The sequence below is a fragment of the Euprymna scolopes genome, chromosome 2, assembly GCF_053919585.1.
Source record: "Euprymna scolopes isolate OS-2025 chromosome 2, ASM5391958v1, whole genome shotgun sequence".
Lineage (NCBI taxonomy): Eukaryota > Metazoa > Mollusca > Cephalopoda > Sepiida > Sepiolidae > Euprymna > Euprymna scolopes.
In genome coordinates, this window is record NC_136483.1 from 139,095,913 (window position 1) to 139,114,262 (window position 18,350).

The 18,350-nt window shown below is 39.1% G+C and overlaps 2 protein-coding genes across 5 annotated transcripts in view; one reads left to right on the plus strand and one right to left on the minus strand.

The window, feature by feature from the left end:
• The window catches only part of LOC145296471 (lysosomal proton-coupled steroid conjugate and bile acid symporter SLC46A3-like), a 39,442-nt gene that overhangs the window by 15,066 nt on the left and 6,026 nt on the right, over positions 1-18,350 (minus strand). For all 4 annotated transcript variants that reach the window (XM_080142538.1, XM_080142536.1, XM_080142537.1 and 1 more), the window contains exons 2-3: positions 16,597-17,737; positions 13,663-13,746 (exon numbers count right to left, since the gene is read on the minus strand). In XM_080142538.1, coding sequence (XP_079998664.1) covers positions 13,663-13,746; positions 16,597-17,737 — 1,225 coding nt within the window. The remainder of the gene's footprint in view (positions 1-13,662; positions 13,747-16,596; positions 17,738-18,350) is intronic.
• LOC145296435 (lysosomal proton-coupled steroid conjugate and bile acid symporter SLC46A3-like) overlaps positions 15,592-18,350 on the plus strand; it is a 54,754-nt gene continuing 51,995 nt past the window's right edge. Inside the window, exon 1 of the mRNA XM_080142532.1 lies at positions 15,592-15,650. The gene's annotated coding sequence lies outside the window, so the exon portion shown is untranslated. The remainder of the gene's footprint in view (positions 15,651-18,350) is intronic.

Below are 18,350 nucleotides of genomic sequence, written 5' to 3' on the forward strand. Positions count from 1 at the left end.
CGAGGAACTTGACCTTTTCAATGTTCCACTTAATACAATTTTCAATTCTTTCAATGTTAATGCTGCAGCAGATGTTGAAACATATTTTAAGAACATTCTTAAAACAAAGTTCAGCAACATTTTTCAAGAAGGTCTTGGATGCTGTACGAAAGTCAAAGCAACTTTAAAACTAAAGTCTGATGCAAATCCAGTTTTTACACCAAAATGTCCTGTACCATACACAGCTTTAGTTACAGTGGAAAAAGAATTGGACCGCCTTCAACAAGCTGGAGTAATCCAACCTATAAATTACTCATCCTGGGCAAACACCTATTGTTATTGTGAAGAAGGCTAATGGCAAGGTACGCCTGTGTGCGGATTTTTCACATGATTAAACGATGCACTGGAGACACACCAGTATCCACTACCTGTACCAGATGATTTGTTCTCAAAACTAAACGGTGGAGCTTTTTTTGCAAGACTAGACCTTGCAGATGCATATTTACAAATGGAAGTTTAAGAAGATTAAAAAAATCTTCTCACTATCAACACCCACAAGGGATTATTTCGTTTCAATCGTCTTACGTTTGGGGTCAAGTCAGCCCCAGCTATATTCCAACAAACCATGGATGCAATGCTCACAGGATTTCCAGGAGTTTCTGCCTACATTGATGAGATCATCGTTACAGGCACATCTCAAGAGGAACCTCTGCATCACTTGACTTCTGTGCTGAATCACATTTAACAATATGGATTCCATTTAAGATCTGACAAATGCAAATTTTTTTCTAAACTTCTGTGAAAAACCTTGGATTTTTATTTGACAAAAATGGTCGAAAACCAGATCCAGATAACATTCAAGCCATAAAACACATGCCATCCCCAAGGGATGTTTCAACACTATGATCCTTTTTGGGCCTTGTAAGCCATTATGGTTCCTTTTTACCTGAATTGCACAAATTACGCGGACCTCTTAATCATCTTTTACAAAAAAATACTAAATGGAAGTAGTCAAGTACATGCAAAGAATTATGTGAAAAAATAAAATCACTTCTTCACTCAGACCTATTGATTACACACTATAATCCATCATTAGACATTACTGTTGTGACGGATGCTTCAGACTATGGAGCTGGAGCAGTAATATCACATATTTTTCCTGATGGAAGTGAAAAAGCCATTGCACATGCATCAAAATCATTGACACCCACTGAACGAAAATATAGCCAAATTGAGAAAGAGGCTCTAGTGATTATCTGTGCTGTAAAAAGATTTCACAAAATGCTATACGGCCGTCATTTTAATCTCATCATAGACCACATCCCTCTAACAAGTATTTTTGGTTCAAAGAAATGAATTCCTGTTTATACAGCAAACTGCTTACGAAGATGGGCAACTATGCTGTTGGATTATGATTTCTCCAGAAAATACCAACCAAGCAGTAAAATTGGCCAGGCAGATGCGTTATTCAGACTCATCTCTTCTCATCAAAAAGCTGTAGAAGACAGTGTCATCGCTGCTATATCTGTAGAACCTGAAGTTGTCTCTGGACTTGTTTTCACAGTGCGGGCACTACCGGTCACATCGGAGATGATCCAGGAGGCTACAGCCACAGACCCACTACTACAAAATCTTCTGCACTTCCACTCTACCAACTGACCTAATAAGTGCACTGATCAGCAACTTCAACCGTTTTTTCAGCGAAGATCTTCTTTGTCTGAGACTAATGGAATCCTTCTTTTTGCTGAACGTGTTGTTGTTCCATCTAATCTTCAAAATAGAGTCCTCAGACAATTTCACCAGGGACATCAAGGAATAATCGAATGAAAGCCTTGACCCGTGGTTATGTATATTGGCCAAGTATGGACAAATAATTAGAGGAACTTGTCAGGAGTTGCTCCAAATGTCAACTAGTTGCAAAGTCCCCCCCAAAAACTACATTATATTCATGGCCAACTCCAGAAATTCCTTGGTCACGAGTACACATCGATTTTGCAGGACGAATAAATGGACAAAATTATCTCGTGTTAATTGATTCTTACAGCAAATGGCCAGAAGTCTTTCAGATTAGCCACATTTCATCAAAAGAAACTGTAAGAAAACTACAGGGAACATTTAGCAGGTTGGGAGTGCCCAAAGTATTAGTTTCAGATAACGGTACTGCTTTTACTTCGGCAGAATTTGCGGACTTCTGTAAACAGAACAGCATTCAGCACCTGATATCTCCACCTTTCCATCCTCAAGCAAATGGACCTGCAGAACAGTTTGTGGACACATTCAAGAGCGCACTCTTGAAATTAAAAGGGCAAGGAACTACTCAAGAGATAATGAAAATATTTTTAAGTAGCTACAGAGCTACCCCAAATCCAAATTGCCAAAATGGAAAGTCTCCTGCTGAAGCACTTATGAATAGGAAAATACGTTTGCCAATTGATGCTATTCGCCCATCAACAACTAAATTTTACAGAAGAAACAAAATCATGGAAAACCAGTTTAATTGCCATCATGGAGCTAAACCCCGTAAATTCCTTCCAGGACAACCTGTATTCGTTAAGGACTACCGTAATGGTAGAAAAAACTGGACACAAGGTCGCATAATACGCCGTTCTGACAATGTTGTCTATGACGTAGATGTACAATCATCTATTTGAGTTAGTCATGCGAATCAGCTTCGTCAGTCATCCCTTCCAGAGCAACGTCCAAATGATGCAGCCATCCCTTTACATGTGTTACTGGACACATTTGAATTACTCCAAAGTGTTCCAGTTATAAATAATAAACAAAGCAAGTCTCACATCAAAGTCCCAACAAGAAGAACCCAGCGAATTTGTAAGCCAACGCCAACCTTACAAATAGATCCACATAAAAACTCTTACAAGCATCACATTTCAAAGGGGAGGTGTTATAAAGAGAAATAACCGAAAAGCAAAGAGTTATCTCCCCTGGATGGGAAGGGGGAGACTTTTCAAGATGGCTGACACAGCATTTCATATAATCTGTTGCTCTAACGTTTTACTATTTTTCTGTTTAAATGAATAAATAATTTGGTGCCAAAACGATGTCTTCTTGTAATTCCCAAGTTTTAGACGGACATGCAAATATACATACATACATACATACATACATACATATATGCATACATACATACATTTATATATTGGTTGCTCAAATTTTCGACCCAAACCGATTAAAAAGCTTACCCTCTCTCTGAATACCCTTTATGTAAAATTTCAAATGTTTAGACCAGAAATTGTCTGAGTAATTTGGTAGAGACCGCAGCGGTCAATTTAAAAAAAAAACTTTGACCCCTATTATGACCCTTTAACATTTATTGTTTTGGGCTCAAATCAAGTTATTAAGTTAGATCCATGTCCAAGGGACCTATATCTAAAATTTCAAGTGTTTAGACCCAAAATTGGCGGAGGAGTTTGGTAGAGTTCTGAAAGGTCAAATTTCAAAACGGATTACAAAGATTTCCCCAAATCTCAGTACCCTCTATATCAAATTTCGAGTTTGTAGACTGAAAATTGACAGATATATTGTGTAGGGAAATGTACACAGACACACAGACACTTTCACTTTTATAGATATACTAGCCTGGGTGCCCGGCGTTGCCCGAGTATTTGGGTGTGTGTGTTGAGCAAAAACAAAAAGAAGTGGTTGTAGGCAGGCAGGCAGGCAGGCTCGAACCCGTACTGCGAAAGAAGAAAAAAACATGAAAAAAAAACATGACGTCTTTGCTGTTTCGCCCATCGCCAAACCGGAAGTAATGTAGATAATTTAGGTGATGTAGATAAATCAAGGCTAGTCAATCGAAAAGAGAGGATGGCTTTCGAAAACATCGGCGAAAAAGCGCCCAGTTGAGGGTGAAGTGATTAATGTTTTTAGCCAATTTTTTCGTATTTGTCGTCCAAAAGGTCGGCTTCACAACGATACCGATCTCCTGAAAATCCGTCGCCTGTCGAAAGTTTTAGGCAGACAAACATACTCACATATATACATACAGTTAATTAAACAGGTGAGATTTATATTATAGATTATATTGGACGCAATATATAGTAATGATTTAAAAGGTTAAAAAACCAAGACTCGTGCGCCACCACCGAGAATCGAAACCAAAACCTTCAGCTTACGACTTATTTTTGCCTCTGCCTCCAATGACTGGGTCATGAAGACATACTTACTGCAAGGCTAAAAATGAAAACATGAACCAATAGCTACGCCGTTATGCATTCGCAATGCCGGCATTTGACCTTCACCTGGTAAATTTCATTTTTTTTTTTCACACTTTTGCACCGATGTTTCCGGGCTAAAACCCAAATATAAAGTTTCGCATGGACTCAAATACTTTATATATGAACTTTCATGTCTGTCTACCAAAAACTCTAGGAGGAGTTTGGTAGGTAAAATCTTTTAAACAAAAATACATACATATACATAAATACCTATGGAAACAATTTTGTGTTCACTATAAACTTTTTACGCAAATATTATGCAAGTATAAATCATGTAGAATATCTGCATGAATATAATTACACATAATAGTTAACTAAAGATGATCATCCCGTGAGAAAACTGAAGAAACTAATAGGGAATTAATTAAAATGAATGTTTAAAAGGATATGCAAATTAGCTAGATCTTTTGTTGATGAATGCAATTCCACGCCGCATATATAACAAAATTGTATTTTCTTTTTAAACAAATGGAGAAAGGGATTTTAATATGAATATCAATACACACGCTTGAAAAACGAATTTGTAGATAGATTTACGCAAGAAAAGCTGCCCGAGACCGTTAACTGAAAGAAAAGGATGGTTTTAATTATATAATTTTTATGTACTCATTAAACATTATTTAAATATATTGCTCTGTTTCAATTATAGGCCAATGTAAAACAGCTTTAGAAATTGATGAAAATTTTATCTTAAATAAGTCGCCATTTTGAATTTGCCCTTTCGATTTGGAGTCCACAAACAATTTTCAACGTATACGATCTGAATGAAATTATCACATCATCATCAACCCTATTGATTAATCCCAACGAATTGTTCGATTCTCTGCTTTTATGTACATTACTCAAGCTGTTATTCTGTTTGTATCGATAAATGTGTGAAAACATGGGATAGACCTTTCTCAGTCCAACAGACAACAAAAACGCTGGAAACAATCCTACCTATCCCCGATACCTTCACTTCCTTACACATTTATTATGCTATTAACTTTAATGTACTTTAATGCTATTTTAATAAACCTAAATAATAGGCCCATTAATAGAAATTTATATGCTTGTGTAGATTGGTGATCTTTTAAACCAACGCATTTCAGGTGAAAACATTGCGTACTTGCGTGTCATCTCGAAATTATAAATATAAATTCAAAACATACGAAAAATGATTCAGTAGATGTGCTAAATCTAGATTAAAAAAAATCATCCACAACTACGTTCTGTTGAAAAATTAGCGGACCTTCAAATTACGCCAATTTAAGTCAAGGGAGATAAGTTTGCCATACTGAATTGGTTGCACAACAGCTCGTTCTCATCAAGACACACAATAAAACTCAGTAATTTGATAAATTCTATTTTTAGCTGTAATTATTTTTCTACTCCTGGGACTGATATTTTTCTAGTATAATAACGGCCTGGTAAGGCCACAGGAGAGACAACCAAGCAAAAAACAAAAAAACAAACAAAAAAGAAAACCCATAAGCAAAATTCATCCCAAAGCAGTAAAACTAAAGCTGACCTGTCATGACACTATATATACAAATGTAGGCAAATTTGGGCATATTTTATTAGTTTGAAAATATAGGTTCTTTTTACCAATTGTCATAATATTTTAACCATAGAATAGTATTATAATCTTCAAAAAGCCCGCAAATTTGGAAATCTAATTACCTGAATTGTGTAGTGGGGTATGTGATATTTGCTCTTAAGGTCGCATATAGAGGGGATCATCCATCATCCAGAGCCTATTTTTGCATTTTTTTTTTTTTTTTACAGCCATAAAATATTTCGGTAAAGGTGCAGTATATTTCTACCCTCAAGAAATCCTTTAAAATTACCACTATTATAGGTTTTCAAGGGTGCTGAAAAAGAAAATAACCTTTAAAATAACAGAAGAATGTGGCCATAAACTCGGTGGTCATTTTACGTTAAATTAATATAGAAAAGTGATCCTCCACTTTTTGAAATATAATGTCTTCATATTTTGGAAATTACTCGTTTTCTAAAATTTTAAACGTTATTTTCGTTTTAAGCACCCTCGAAAACCTATAGAGTGGTAATTTAAAAAAAAAATTTGTTGGTGGAAAGATACTGCACTTTTACCAATGTTTCAATCATAGTCACTTGTTTTCTTAGTGTTGCATATGAATTACAAAATATCTGATATTTCCCCAAAACCTCTAGGCTTGATGGAGGGGAGAATAAAACTTGCTGCTATGGTTTCAAATGATATGAAATAACAGCAAGGGGAGACTTGATTCCAAATATTTCTCATATGTTATATCTCCCCTCTTTGGTTTTCATACATAAAGTAAATTTCGATTTTTTGATACTGTAGATATTCATAATTGTACCCTATTCTAAAAAAGGAGAGATATAACATATGATAAATATTTGGAATCAAATCTCCTCTTACTGTTATTTCAGATCATTTGAAACCATAGCAGCAAGTTTTAGTCCCCTATCCATGGTCAGAGGTTTTGGGAGACAGAAAGACAAACAGACAACTAAGTTAAAACAAAAAAATTAAATTAAACAAATAAATCAAATTCCAAATAAAATCAAATAAATTAACAATAATAAAAATACTCCTGATGACGATCAGTGATCGAAAATGCCCGAGGAAAAACACGGCAGCGTACATTTATAAAGAATGAACCCTACCTTTTCCCCTCTCCAAAATAAAAATGACAAAAAAAAAAAGAAACGAAAAATACAAGAAATATGGATTACATATTTTGTCTTGTTAAGTATTTTTTAATGTTTTGTAATTGGTTAAAATGTAATCGAGCTAAATATAGGACTCTAAAACCGGATATCATATAAAGAAAGCTACGACGTAATTGTTTTAAATCTAACAATATGTAAATAATGGTAATCCAAGTAATGAGAAATGTCATGTGTAACTTTAAATTGAATAAATAATTTATAACAATGCTCGGCGATTGAACGGTGATTTAAGGCTGCAGTTTTTGTTTTTTGCATGTTTTTGTACAATCCAGAATAATAGAATGTCATGGTTGCAACCAATGAGAATAGGCAGAATGTTATGAGGGAGAAATCACTATTTTCGAATGTAATGGTAGTTGTAAGTGTATGAGTGTGCAATCCCGTTATTAAGGGTGTTAGGGCAATATAGTTATAATGTTTATAGAAGTACCAGGTCCTGTCTGGGAGAGTGGGAGGATTTTTCTGTTAAAGGGGAAAATATGAGCAATTTCGTCTTTAGATATTGGCAATCATGGTGATATCGCTCATAGGAAATAAGATAAGATTTTATTATAACGAATAAATGTGTCTGTAACGGCGTTCAAAAGTTACATAAGATGGTGGGTAAAAGTTTAAACCAAATAAATTTGTATGTGGCATTTGTTATTGCAAACCTATCGTAATTTGGCCCAAAAAAGAATTTCTGCAAATTATTATATAGAATAAAGATAGATTAGCATTATTAGTAAATAATTTTTCTTTATTCCACATGGTAAAAAAAAATAGAAAATTTAACCAACTTGGCCAGTGAATCTCATTATTGGCGTATAGATGCCACTGAATCAATTTTTATCCCTAGTCTAATTTATTCAAAATTTCGGATACAAAAAGAAAAAACACAACTTGTCGTTTTGTTTTTTGTTGAGAAAGGATTTGCTTCCCTTCGTATATAAAAGAAACAAGACGATGTGTTTGTTATAAAATGAATGCATTTATTTATTTATTTTTTTTCATTCAAATTACTTACAAATGAACAAATTGACTTCGGTTCTTTATTGTAGATTCTGAAGCAAAATCGTTTGGAGTGAAAGCGGGCATCCCGTAGGGTTGAAATTTGTGCATCCCTGAGGTAGGATGATATGCCTCAGGTTAGTTCAGGTCGTGTAGATGGGATCTGATGTTGGAAACTGATAGTCGAAAGTTGACATGTGCTAGATCTAGTGGCTAGACGTCAGTTGGAACTGAAACAAGTAGTTGAACGTTGACGAGTATTGGAGTATCTTGACGTCAGTGAGTACTAAAACAGGTAGCTGGATGTCAGTGAGCTCAAACAGGTAACTGAACGTCGATGGGTATTGAAGCTGGAGGCTAAATGTCGACGAGCACTGAAGCCAGAGGCCGTACGTCGAGCGCCGCTGGTGTTGATGACTAAAAGCATTGAAGGCTGCAGGAATGAGCTGGAGCCACTGAAGTTGAAATAGAACCTTCTTCGCTCGTTCCAGTGCACTGAGTAACCGTCTGTCTTGTAAAAACGCCTCCACTCCTCCAAGCGACCTGCTTTATATTACATTCACCCATGTGAATCTCATGAGATCACACAAGACTGTTTCTGTTAAATATCGCAGATGCCATCTTGGTTTTTCTTTTTCCTGTCCAACGTGCATGACAGGCAGATACGTGGGCATTTACAGGTAGGCCATTTGTATGTTCCTTTCTATCCCCCCCCCCGATCTCATGATCACAGAGATGGCAGGGAGGTGGCGCTCTCTTCCGTCGGGTTCTTCTTCGGAGGGGGACTGTGCAGGCTTCTTGTTCATTTACACTCTCATCTGCAGTCAATATAGGATTCGCTGCTTGATGAGGATGAGGATGGTGCAAACCAGAGCGATGACCCCCCTGGCCTCAGACGTAGAGTTGCTCCTGTCGTCCAGTAGTGATTGCAAATGTCTTGCCGGCCTCAGGTCCCTAACATGACGGGACACACCTTGACTAACTGCTGACTCACCACATCGGTCACTCAGTCCTGTGTATATCTGTCAGTGCACCAACTTCCTAGCGGCTTCACCCAGACAGGATCCCCTGGTGCGTACAACCACCGTCCTTCCTTGTTGGCGACTTCTCTGTTGGGGTAGATTCCCTTTTCTCGAACTGAGTATTGGTAGATTGTGTTTGCAGGCACTGTTCCTGGAGAGACGCCATCCTTCGGTGTGATGTTGTACCAATATACGGCTTCTGAGACGTTGCACCGCTTCCTGGCTGCAATTCTTTTGATGCTGTGATGGCTCCTCTCAGCAATACCATTGCCAGATGGCACATAAGCACATCGCAGTCGCAGCCACACTCCCCACTCCTTCAGGAACTTCCTGACCTGCTGGCTGCAGAAGGCTCGATCATTGTCTTTCAGCACCTCTTCGAGTACACCTCTTTTAAAGAACACAGATGACAGCTGGCAAATAATGTAGGAGGAATCCTGGTGCCCGAGTGGTCTCCAGACCGCAAAGCACATAGGTCCACAATCGATGAGGGTGAGGAAGTGATTGCCACCATAATGTGTGATATCCATGCCCACTCTCTGCCATGTGCCACTCACTCTCAATTGCCCTTTTCTCCACTGTATTGGAGCCAGGTCGATTGATTGACATGCCTCGCAACTTTATACTGCTCTCTTGACATCTGCCTTCCTTACTTCTGGGTCAACCATCTTGGCAAAATATAGTGTCCTCTTAGTCCCTGGGTGTCCGCATTGCCGATGAATCTCACTGATATGATCCGCACCCGTATTATACACGATGGCTGCACACGGCTGTTGCAGAATCTCATAACCTTCCCAGGTATCAGCCAGCAGCCACCGTTGTGGTACTCATATCAATGCATCTGCCCTGTTGCTTGCAGACCTAATCAACATTACGTCTACAGTCAGGTTATACTCTTTAATTGTATCAATCAGGGTGGCAAGCCGACTTCGTATCAACATCTCACTCGCTGCCCGTGTGGTTAGTCGTGCTCTTCCAGTCAATGCATCGGTTATCCACCGATGAGTGCATGCAGAGTCTGTGATAATATGGAGTATCCTGGCTAGCCACTGAAGCGCTAGGGTAACTCCTTTCAATGTGGCATCAAGTTCGGCCAGGTTTATCTGCCTAGAATCATTCTCTAGACGAAGCCAACAGGCATCTTCAATAATACCATGATCAACAGCAAAGGCAACTCCAAGGGCTAGTGAACTAGCGTTCACCCAGACCATGAACTCGTTTCCGTTAATGCACCAGTTCCTTTGCACAGGGTCATCGCAAATTACCCTGGCCACATTTTCTGTCAGCATGCTCAGGAGTGTGGTATCATGCACTTTATCGTCCCATCCTAATGATACGAATGTGGCACGATGTTTTATGGCCTCCACTGCTACCCTGACCCAACCACACACAGGGAAGTGGCCCACCAGCTTTCCACAAATAGAAAAAAACGCTCTGCGAGTGATGTTGGATGGGACTTCCAGAACGTCACTACCTCTCCTCCAGTAGAACTCTCCTTGCTACCGCTCTTGCGCAAGCCAAGTACTTTTGACCCATCTCACAGGCGCTCTGCTTCCTTGCATATCAGCCCGAAGTTCTTAAAGTGCTCTTCGACCGACTGGGCAGACATGAGGCTCTTATTTACAAAGATATCGTCGATGTAAGAAGATATTGCCTAGTGCACAGCCTCATCCTGTTGCCGGATCGTGTGCATAATTGCCGACGGAACCCAAGTCTGGTCAGACAATAGCGAGTTCCTTTAACTTCCACAGTTTGAAATGGCCACAGTGTTTTTTCAATGTGTATCTGCAAGTAGGTCCTGTGCAAGTCCAGAATTGCCACATCCGACCCTTGCTGCTGCCACTCCCTTAATTTGAGCGCACAAACACCCCCCCCCCTCCCGTGTACAGGTCGACATGTTCATTAAGCTCACGGTAGTCAATGACAGGTCGGACCTTCTGTTTGCTATCTTGTAAGATGGCCATCAGGGGAATCAGTCCTCTGGGGGGGGGGTGAGTTCATCCTCCGGGTATGGAAGCAGCCAGCCATTGTTGATCCAAGTCCGCAGTTCTTCTTTATACTGCCCCCTGAGCCTCATTGGAGGAGGGTACTCTGATAGTCGGTTCTGTAAGGATATTAGTGGTTGATCGCCAGACCACTTCCAAGATGCCATCCATGTATTGGTTTCCCTGTCATACTTCGCATTAAAGTCAGACTCGTCCAGGATAATCACAGCACAAACACGTTTCTCATGTCAGTGGAACTCTATCTTGTCGTTGCAGTCCACAGTGATTCCACCCAGCTGTGTAATCAAATCCATCCCTAGAATTAGGTCATACCCAAGCAGCTCCCATCCACCACCAGGGCTTGCATGGCTACTGCAGGCCTGTCACCGATGCTTGTGCTTATGACGCTTATCATGCAAGAGGCCAGCAACTCCCCACCCATGGTTAGCACCAAGTGTCGCAACATGCCTTGCACACCAGGGTCTGGGTGCACTCAGTGTCTTTAAGGGTGAGACATTCACATCTGTTAATGCGCACTCTCACTGTGGGCAGCGCCTTGTTCATTGACGATCTGGGGAGAAGACTGGCGCTGTAGCTTCCTCCCCTTACCTGTTTCCCAGACACGCACGGGCTAGGTGTCCTTGGTTTTTACACTTGTAGCACTGAGGCCTGCTAAGCCTTTGAGTCAGTGAGTGCAATGAGAGACAATCACGGGCTAAATGGTTGGCCTACCACATTTGTAACAGCTTGTAACTGTGCCCGGGTCCTGAGATCCACCCTGTGATGGCTGCATGGCTGCTACGTAGTCTACAGTCTCTGAGCTCTTTTTTAGTATCACCTTTGCCCGTGCTAATACTTCCGAGATGTCCATCTCATCTACTTGGAATGAGGCTCGGAGCAGATCTTCCACACTAGCGGGCAATCCTGCAATAAATGCATACACCATGCCTTTGTCTGACATTCCTCCGAACAGGACCGCAAGCTTCTTCAGTTCTGCTAGATAACCATTAACCGTCTCCCCGGAATGTAACTTGCGTGCCATAAATGCCTTCCATGCAGCAACTGGATCTGAAATCTGCCTTCTTTTCGTCCATTAGCTGCTGGTATACAGCATATGCGCCCCCAGCGAGGCGCATTGCGACCATGCATTCCAGACACTTCACACCGCTGAGCTAGCATATCAATTCTGCCTTTTCCACCCATGCCTGTACTGACTGCTGCTAAGCGCCGCTGCTATCAAACAGTGGAATCAGCTTAGGATCAAATCCTGACATCATGCCGAAAATAGCTTGTTGAAATGGAACGTCCTTCACTCGTTCCACTGCAGTGAGTAACCGTCTATCTTGTAAAAACGCCCCCACTCCTCCAAGCGACCTGCCTTATATTACATTCACCCACGTGAATAACGCAAGATCACATAAGACTGTTTCTGTTAAATATCGCAGACACCATCTCGGTTTTTCTTTTTCCTATCCAACGAGCATGACAGGCAGGCATGTGGGCACTTCATAGGTAGAACATTTGTATGTTCGTTTCTATTTTCCCCACAGGAAGTTGCAGGAATGAGCTGGAGGCTACTGGAATGAGCTGGGGCCATTGGACACTGCTGACTGTAAAAGGGAGTCTCATAGAGCAGGCAGCAGTAGAGAGTGAGTTTGATAGTTAGCCCTGGGCTGTTTGAACTATTGCTGCTGAGTCCCTCGGCTGGCCTCAACAATTTGACAAAGTGCGTCAAAGTCGGGACTTGGGAGTCTCCTTGTTCCTAAGTCGTACTGCTGATTTGCTGTGAAGTCACTGGCTTCATGGACAGATGTTCTCGTTACAGAAATTGGATCGTTAAACAAAAAAAAAAAAAAAAAACAAAAAAAAAACAAGAAATAAAAAACAGGTCGAATTTCTTACAGGCAAAATATTCTGATGGGTTTATTGCCTGTGCAAGTATTAACCTTGTTTCAAAATAACAATGTAACTTTTGTGTTTTTTCTAAGTTGTTGAAAAATGTTGTTACTATTTTTAGCATGCATGATCGTGATGTGTTGGTCACATGACTGTCTCTGCCGATAGATGTAGTCGTGATTGATTACCAAAATGAGACGATAACTTGAAACCGTAATACTGGCTTTCTGTCAATCCTTAAACTAGTTGGCTTCTACAAAAGCGATGCCAAAGTGCCTGATGTTTCTTTTTGTAAATGGCAAGTCGCTATACGAGCTGCAACTTGTGTCCACACTTTTACGCCCTCGTAACTAATCGAACATATAGCAATGTCAGCAGAAGACTGCAAACAATCAAATTACGCTAGTCTTATAAACAGATTTGTGCTCTAACCAATCGCTGTAGAGATGAGCGAAACAATAGGTCTTGCCATGTGCTACTTCGTTGGCAGGTTTGTTTTCTTAATTATGTGTCATACAGTTTTTCAAGTACTTCCTCATCGCTGCTATTCATGAAAACGCCTTGAGTCTGCTGTCTATCGATCTAGTATTCCAGCAGGACATCTAATGAGACTTCCTGATGTTTGCATATTGATTTTGAACAGGAGGTTTTATTAAATCACTCTTATTTGTTGATATTTAAATCATTATTATATATTCCACCCGGGCAACGCCGGAACACAGGTCCTGCTAGTATTAAATAAAAAAAAATTTTGTTCAGCATCTAACATGAATAAAAAACGTTATATAGATTAATGCAAAATATAACTGAATAAAATTCCGGTTTCGTACTTACCTATTTCTTCTGGTTCCACTAACTTTGACATTGCTGAACGAATGTTAGGAAGAGCAACGTAAGCAAACAACCCGGCGCAGGCAGCTGAAAGAAATTCAACATATATCAAAGGGATTCGGATTTAACAATATTTATTTTCCTAATTTATTTATTTACTAACGTGATTTATCAGGACAACATTGGTACCGTCGGTTTCAAATCAGGAGGCGATCTTTTGTAACACATATATAAATAGAAATTACGTTCTTATTTTTGAATTTTTTAAATACTCGAGGCCTCTGCTGGGATTTTCTCCTACTGCTTGTATCGTTGACAAGATAGTTCTTACGCGGTTTAACTTTTAAATTCAGATGAACATAGCTCAAAGAAAAATTTATTGATCGAAATAAGCATCATCAGAATCAGTAGACTTATGCCAACGCAAAACAAGTGTTTTATACCAGTAACGTAAAAATCTTGCATTCTGGTGGCGATGAAGTTGCTGAAGGCGTTTTTGATATCACTTAGGTTTTTGAAGCATTTCTCATGCAGAAAGTTGTCGAGATTCTTGAAAAAGTGGTAGTCAGTAGGTGAAAGGCCTGGGGGAGTATGGTGGATGGGGTTGAGTTTCATAGCCCAATTCGTTCAACTTCTGCAGGGTCGGTTTAGGTTTGGAGGAGAATTGGGCCGATTCTGTTGACTAATTTTTGGTATTGTTAAAGTTTATTTCATCCATTTGTTGATAATACTTTTCTGCCGTAATGGTTTCGCTTGCATTCAAAAACTGTAATGGATGAAACCGATCGCAGACCACCAAACAATCAGTATAGTCTTCTTTTTGTGCAACTCTGGCGTCTGGAAGTGTCGTGGAGCTTCGCTGGCGTCTAACCACTAGGCTGAGTGGCGCTGGCTATCATAAAAAAAAAACAACACTTTTCATCGCAAGTCACAAACTAGTTGAGAAACTGGTTGTTTTAGTTACGTAAAAGAAAGGAAGGTGACATTTCTTAACAGCAATTATTTGGTTGTCGTTCAATTTGTGAGGCACACATTTATCAAGTCTTTTTTTGTCTTCCCAATCTCTCTCAAGTGGTTGAAAATCGTCGTATACATTATGTCTAATTCAGACGCAAGTTCTCGAACAATTGTGTGTGAATTAGCTTCGACTAAGGCTCTTAATTGATTGTTGTCAACATACGCTCATCATCTTCAAGACTTTCGTCGCCACCATAAAATTTCATAAACCAGCATAAAATTTCATAAACCAGCATAGTACTGTGCGTTCAGTAGTAATTCCTGGAACAAACATCTTGTTGATATCGCGAGCTGTTTCGACAGCTTTTCGGCGGCTTTTCGGCCTAGCTTTAATTGCAATAAGAAAATTGTACGAATTTGCTTTTTTCCATCCTGTAGTCAACGTTCTGAAAAGAAGACATAATTGTTTTAAAACGATTATAATTTAAACGATTAAAGAGAGAGAGAGAGAGAGAGAGAGAGAGAGAGAGAGACAGCACAGCAGAAAACGTTCTTTAAAATGATATATAAAGTAAAGGTATTATAACGAAAACTTATTTAAAAATACATCATTTGAAATTAAAGAACTTTCTTGTCAACTTAATATATATATATATATATATATATATATATATATATATATATATATATATATATATATATAATCAAATAAGAGGCGTGTTACATTTAACACTTTAAAGCCAAATAACAACGCGAATTTTTTTTTTTAACCTTTAAAAAATAAACGAATGTTTATTTTTAAAGAGAGAGATATATTTCGGAGATATACACTCCTTTTTCAATCTATATATATATATATATATATATATATATATATATATATATATATATATATATATATATATATATATATTCCTCTTATTCTTCGTCATGATGTTTAATAGAAACATTTTAAGTTAAGTCCACTTGATGTTAGCTGTGGTTTTTCTGTAGCCGGATAATTACGCATGGTCGCGCGTGATTTGAAAGTCTGGGTAAGTTTATCCATTAATGGCGTTGAGTGAAATTTGAAAATCAAATAAGAGACGTGTTAAAAAAAAAATCGCGTTGTTATTTGGCTTTAAAGTGTTAAATGTGGGCTTAACTTAAAATTCTTCCATTAAACATCATGACGAAGAATAAGAGGAAAAAATATATATATACAGATTGAAAAAGGAGTGTATATCTCCGAAATATATCTCTCTCTTTATAAAATAAACATTCGTTTATTTTATAAAGGTTAAATTTTTTTTTTAAATTTGCGTTGTTATTTGGCTGTAACACGTCTCTTATTTGATTTTCAAATTTCACTCAACGCCTTTAAAACCTACTTTTTTTCTATTTTAACTTTTAAACCTACCCAGACTATATATATATATATATATATATATATATATATATATATATATATATATATATATATATATATATATATATATATACGGTATCTTTCTCTCATACTATTTCTTACACGATGCAGTTGTATTTCTCACTCATCTCTCTCACGCACATATGCAATACAGTTCTCTTTATCTACTATTTCTCTCTTACTCACTAGTTCCAGCTATCTCTGTAGTTATCTTTCTTTCTTAGATTACAGTTCTGTCTGTCCCTCACTCCGCACCCATCTCTCTCAGACACACACACACACACACACACACACACACACACACACACACACACACACACACACACACACACACAAAACACATACACACACAGATCTCTATATACGTCCGTTCTCTCACCTAGTAAAATTCTATCTATCTATCTATCTATCTATCTATCTGTTTGTCTGTCTATCTATCTGTGTTTCTTACATTGCAGTTCTCCCCATCTCTCTCTCTCTCTGTCTGTTTGTTTGTCTGTCTGTCTGTCTGTCTGTCTGTCTCTCTCTCTCCCCCCTCTCTCTTTCTCTAAAATAAGAATGCTAATACTCACATATGTAGATGACGATATCATCTTTGGCAAAAGCCAAGATGACAATAGCAAGGAAACTTGAGAAATTTCCTAGAATAGCGATATCTATATCCGAAAGGTAACACTGCAGGAATTTAACCAAAACTAATGCAAGCAGCCATCTCGAATAAATCTGCGCAGCCAAGAAATTTCCAATGTGGTCAGAAGTCCAACAGAAAGGTGAATTGAGTACATACAATACTTGGACATCAGAAGTGGCCGTCAGAGCTGGCGCGGTAAAAAATCCACCCAAGAGCGCCAGCAAAAGTCTTGACCTACGCTTGTCTGGCGTGTCCCAAATGTATTGCTCCAAAGACGTCTTCAGAATATTACAACTGATCGATTTTGTGTCTTCGTTGTTACCGGCTAGGTCATAACTTTCCTCGAGAAAGAATATCAGATATGTTAAGCCTACGATGAGCAGAGCCAAGACTGTACAAATAGGGACCAGAAAGTTTGTGTTCGTTACCAAAAACCCTGCTGCAATTGTAGCCGTTCCTGATGTCATCCCAAGCACGCCTTCCAATACCATCATCCGAAAGGCACGATGGTTGCCCGGTAGGGTAACATCGGCGATATAAGTATTAAAAGCCATCATGGCCGCTTCCATTGTACCACTGATACCATCGATCGCAACCCCTATAAACAGTATCTGGATCGGAAGGTCAAAGCTTATAATGCTTGCGATCGTAATTGCGTAAACCAGGCGGCAAGAAAACGTCATATAGAGGGCTACCTTTCGTCCAAGTCGATTGATAAAGGAGCCGAGCAGTAGAAGCGTCGGACAGCAGAGAAGGACTTGGACGATCGTCAGATACATCAGAAATTGCGATGTAGCGCTTTGGGTAGCTTGCTGTATTTTGAAAGCCGGGGACGATTTATTTGTGCTGCACAGTTGCGACAGTTCATCAGCTTGCGATGTATTTGTCTTTTGGTTGCCGAATTCCTCCGCGATCCGCAGGTAGACATATTGCTGTAGAACTGGTTCTAGAATGGCGGCTGAGGCGATGTAAATCACTGGCAGTGGTTCAACAAACTTAAACTTCCATTTTGAATGGTTTTGACCGAGTTGTGTCCGTTTTTCAATCAACGGTGACACCTCGTTGCTCTTGTGTTTCTCATCCTACAAAAGAAAAAAAAAAAAGAAAGAAAATGTGTAGCAGTCACGAATAAAGTTTTGTTTTCTCTCACAAATCAATGTCCCTTTCAAGCGATTCAGCCACACGCTGACTAATATGCTTGTAAGGCGCACTGATTCATCTGTCCCCTAAGGAACTTGTTTAACTTCTTTGGGAATCACGGTCAGCCAGTAGAGAGAACCCGGCAAGTATCGAAGAAAGATCCCCCCTCCCTCTCTCTCTCTCTCTCTCTCTCTCTCTCTCTCTCTCTCTCTCTCTCTCTCTCTCTCCTTGACGCTCCAGTATCGACGATCCGAGAATAACTGGTAGCCAATTTCCAACAGTCCAAGAAACTCTCAACTCTTCATGTTTCTTATTAAGGAACTGCCCAACTTTTTGCTATTTTCATTGTTGTTTGTAAAAGAGGTTTTGTTTTTCATTTCCACTACTTACTACTATTTATAAAGGTGCAATCTTGCTTCTGAAAATGATTTCGTTGAATTAGAAAACATTGAGGCTTCAGGGTGTTTTGGGGTAAGCTGATATATCTATTTCTGGAATAATGGACTTGCTCAGAGATTATAAACGTAGTTACATCGAACACTTCCTTTGGGTAGC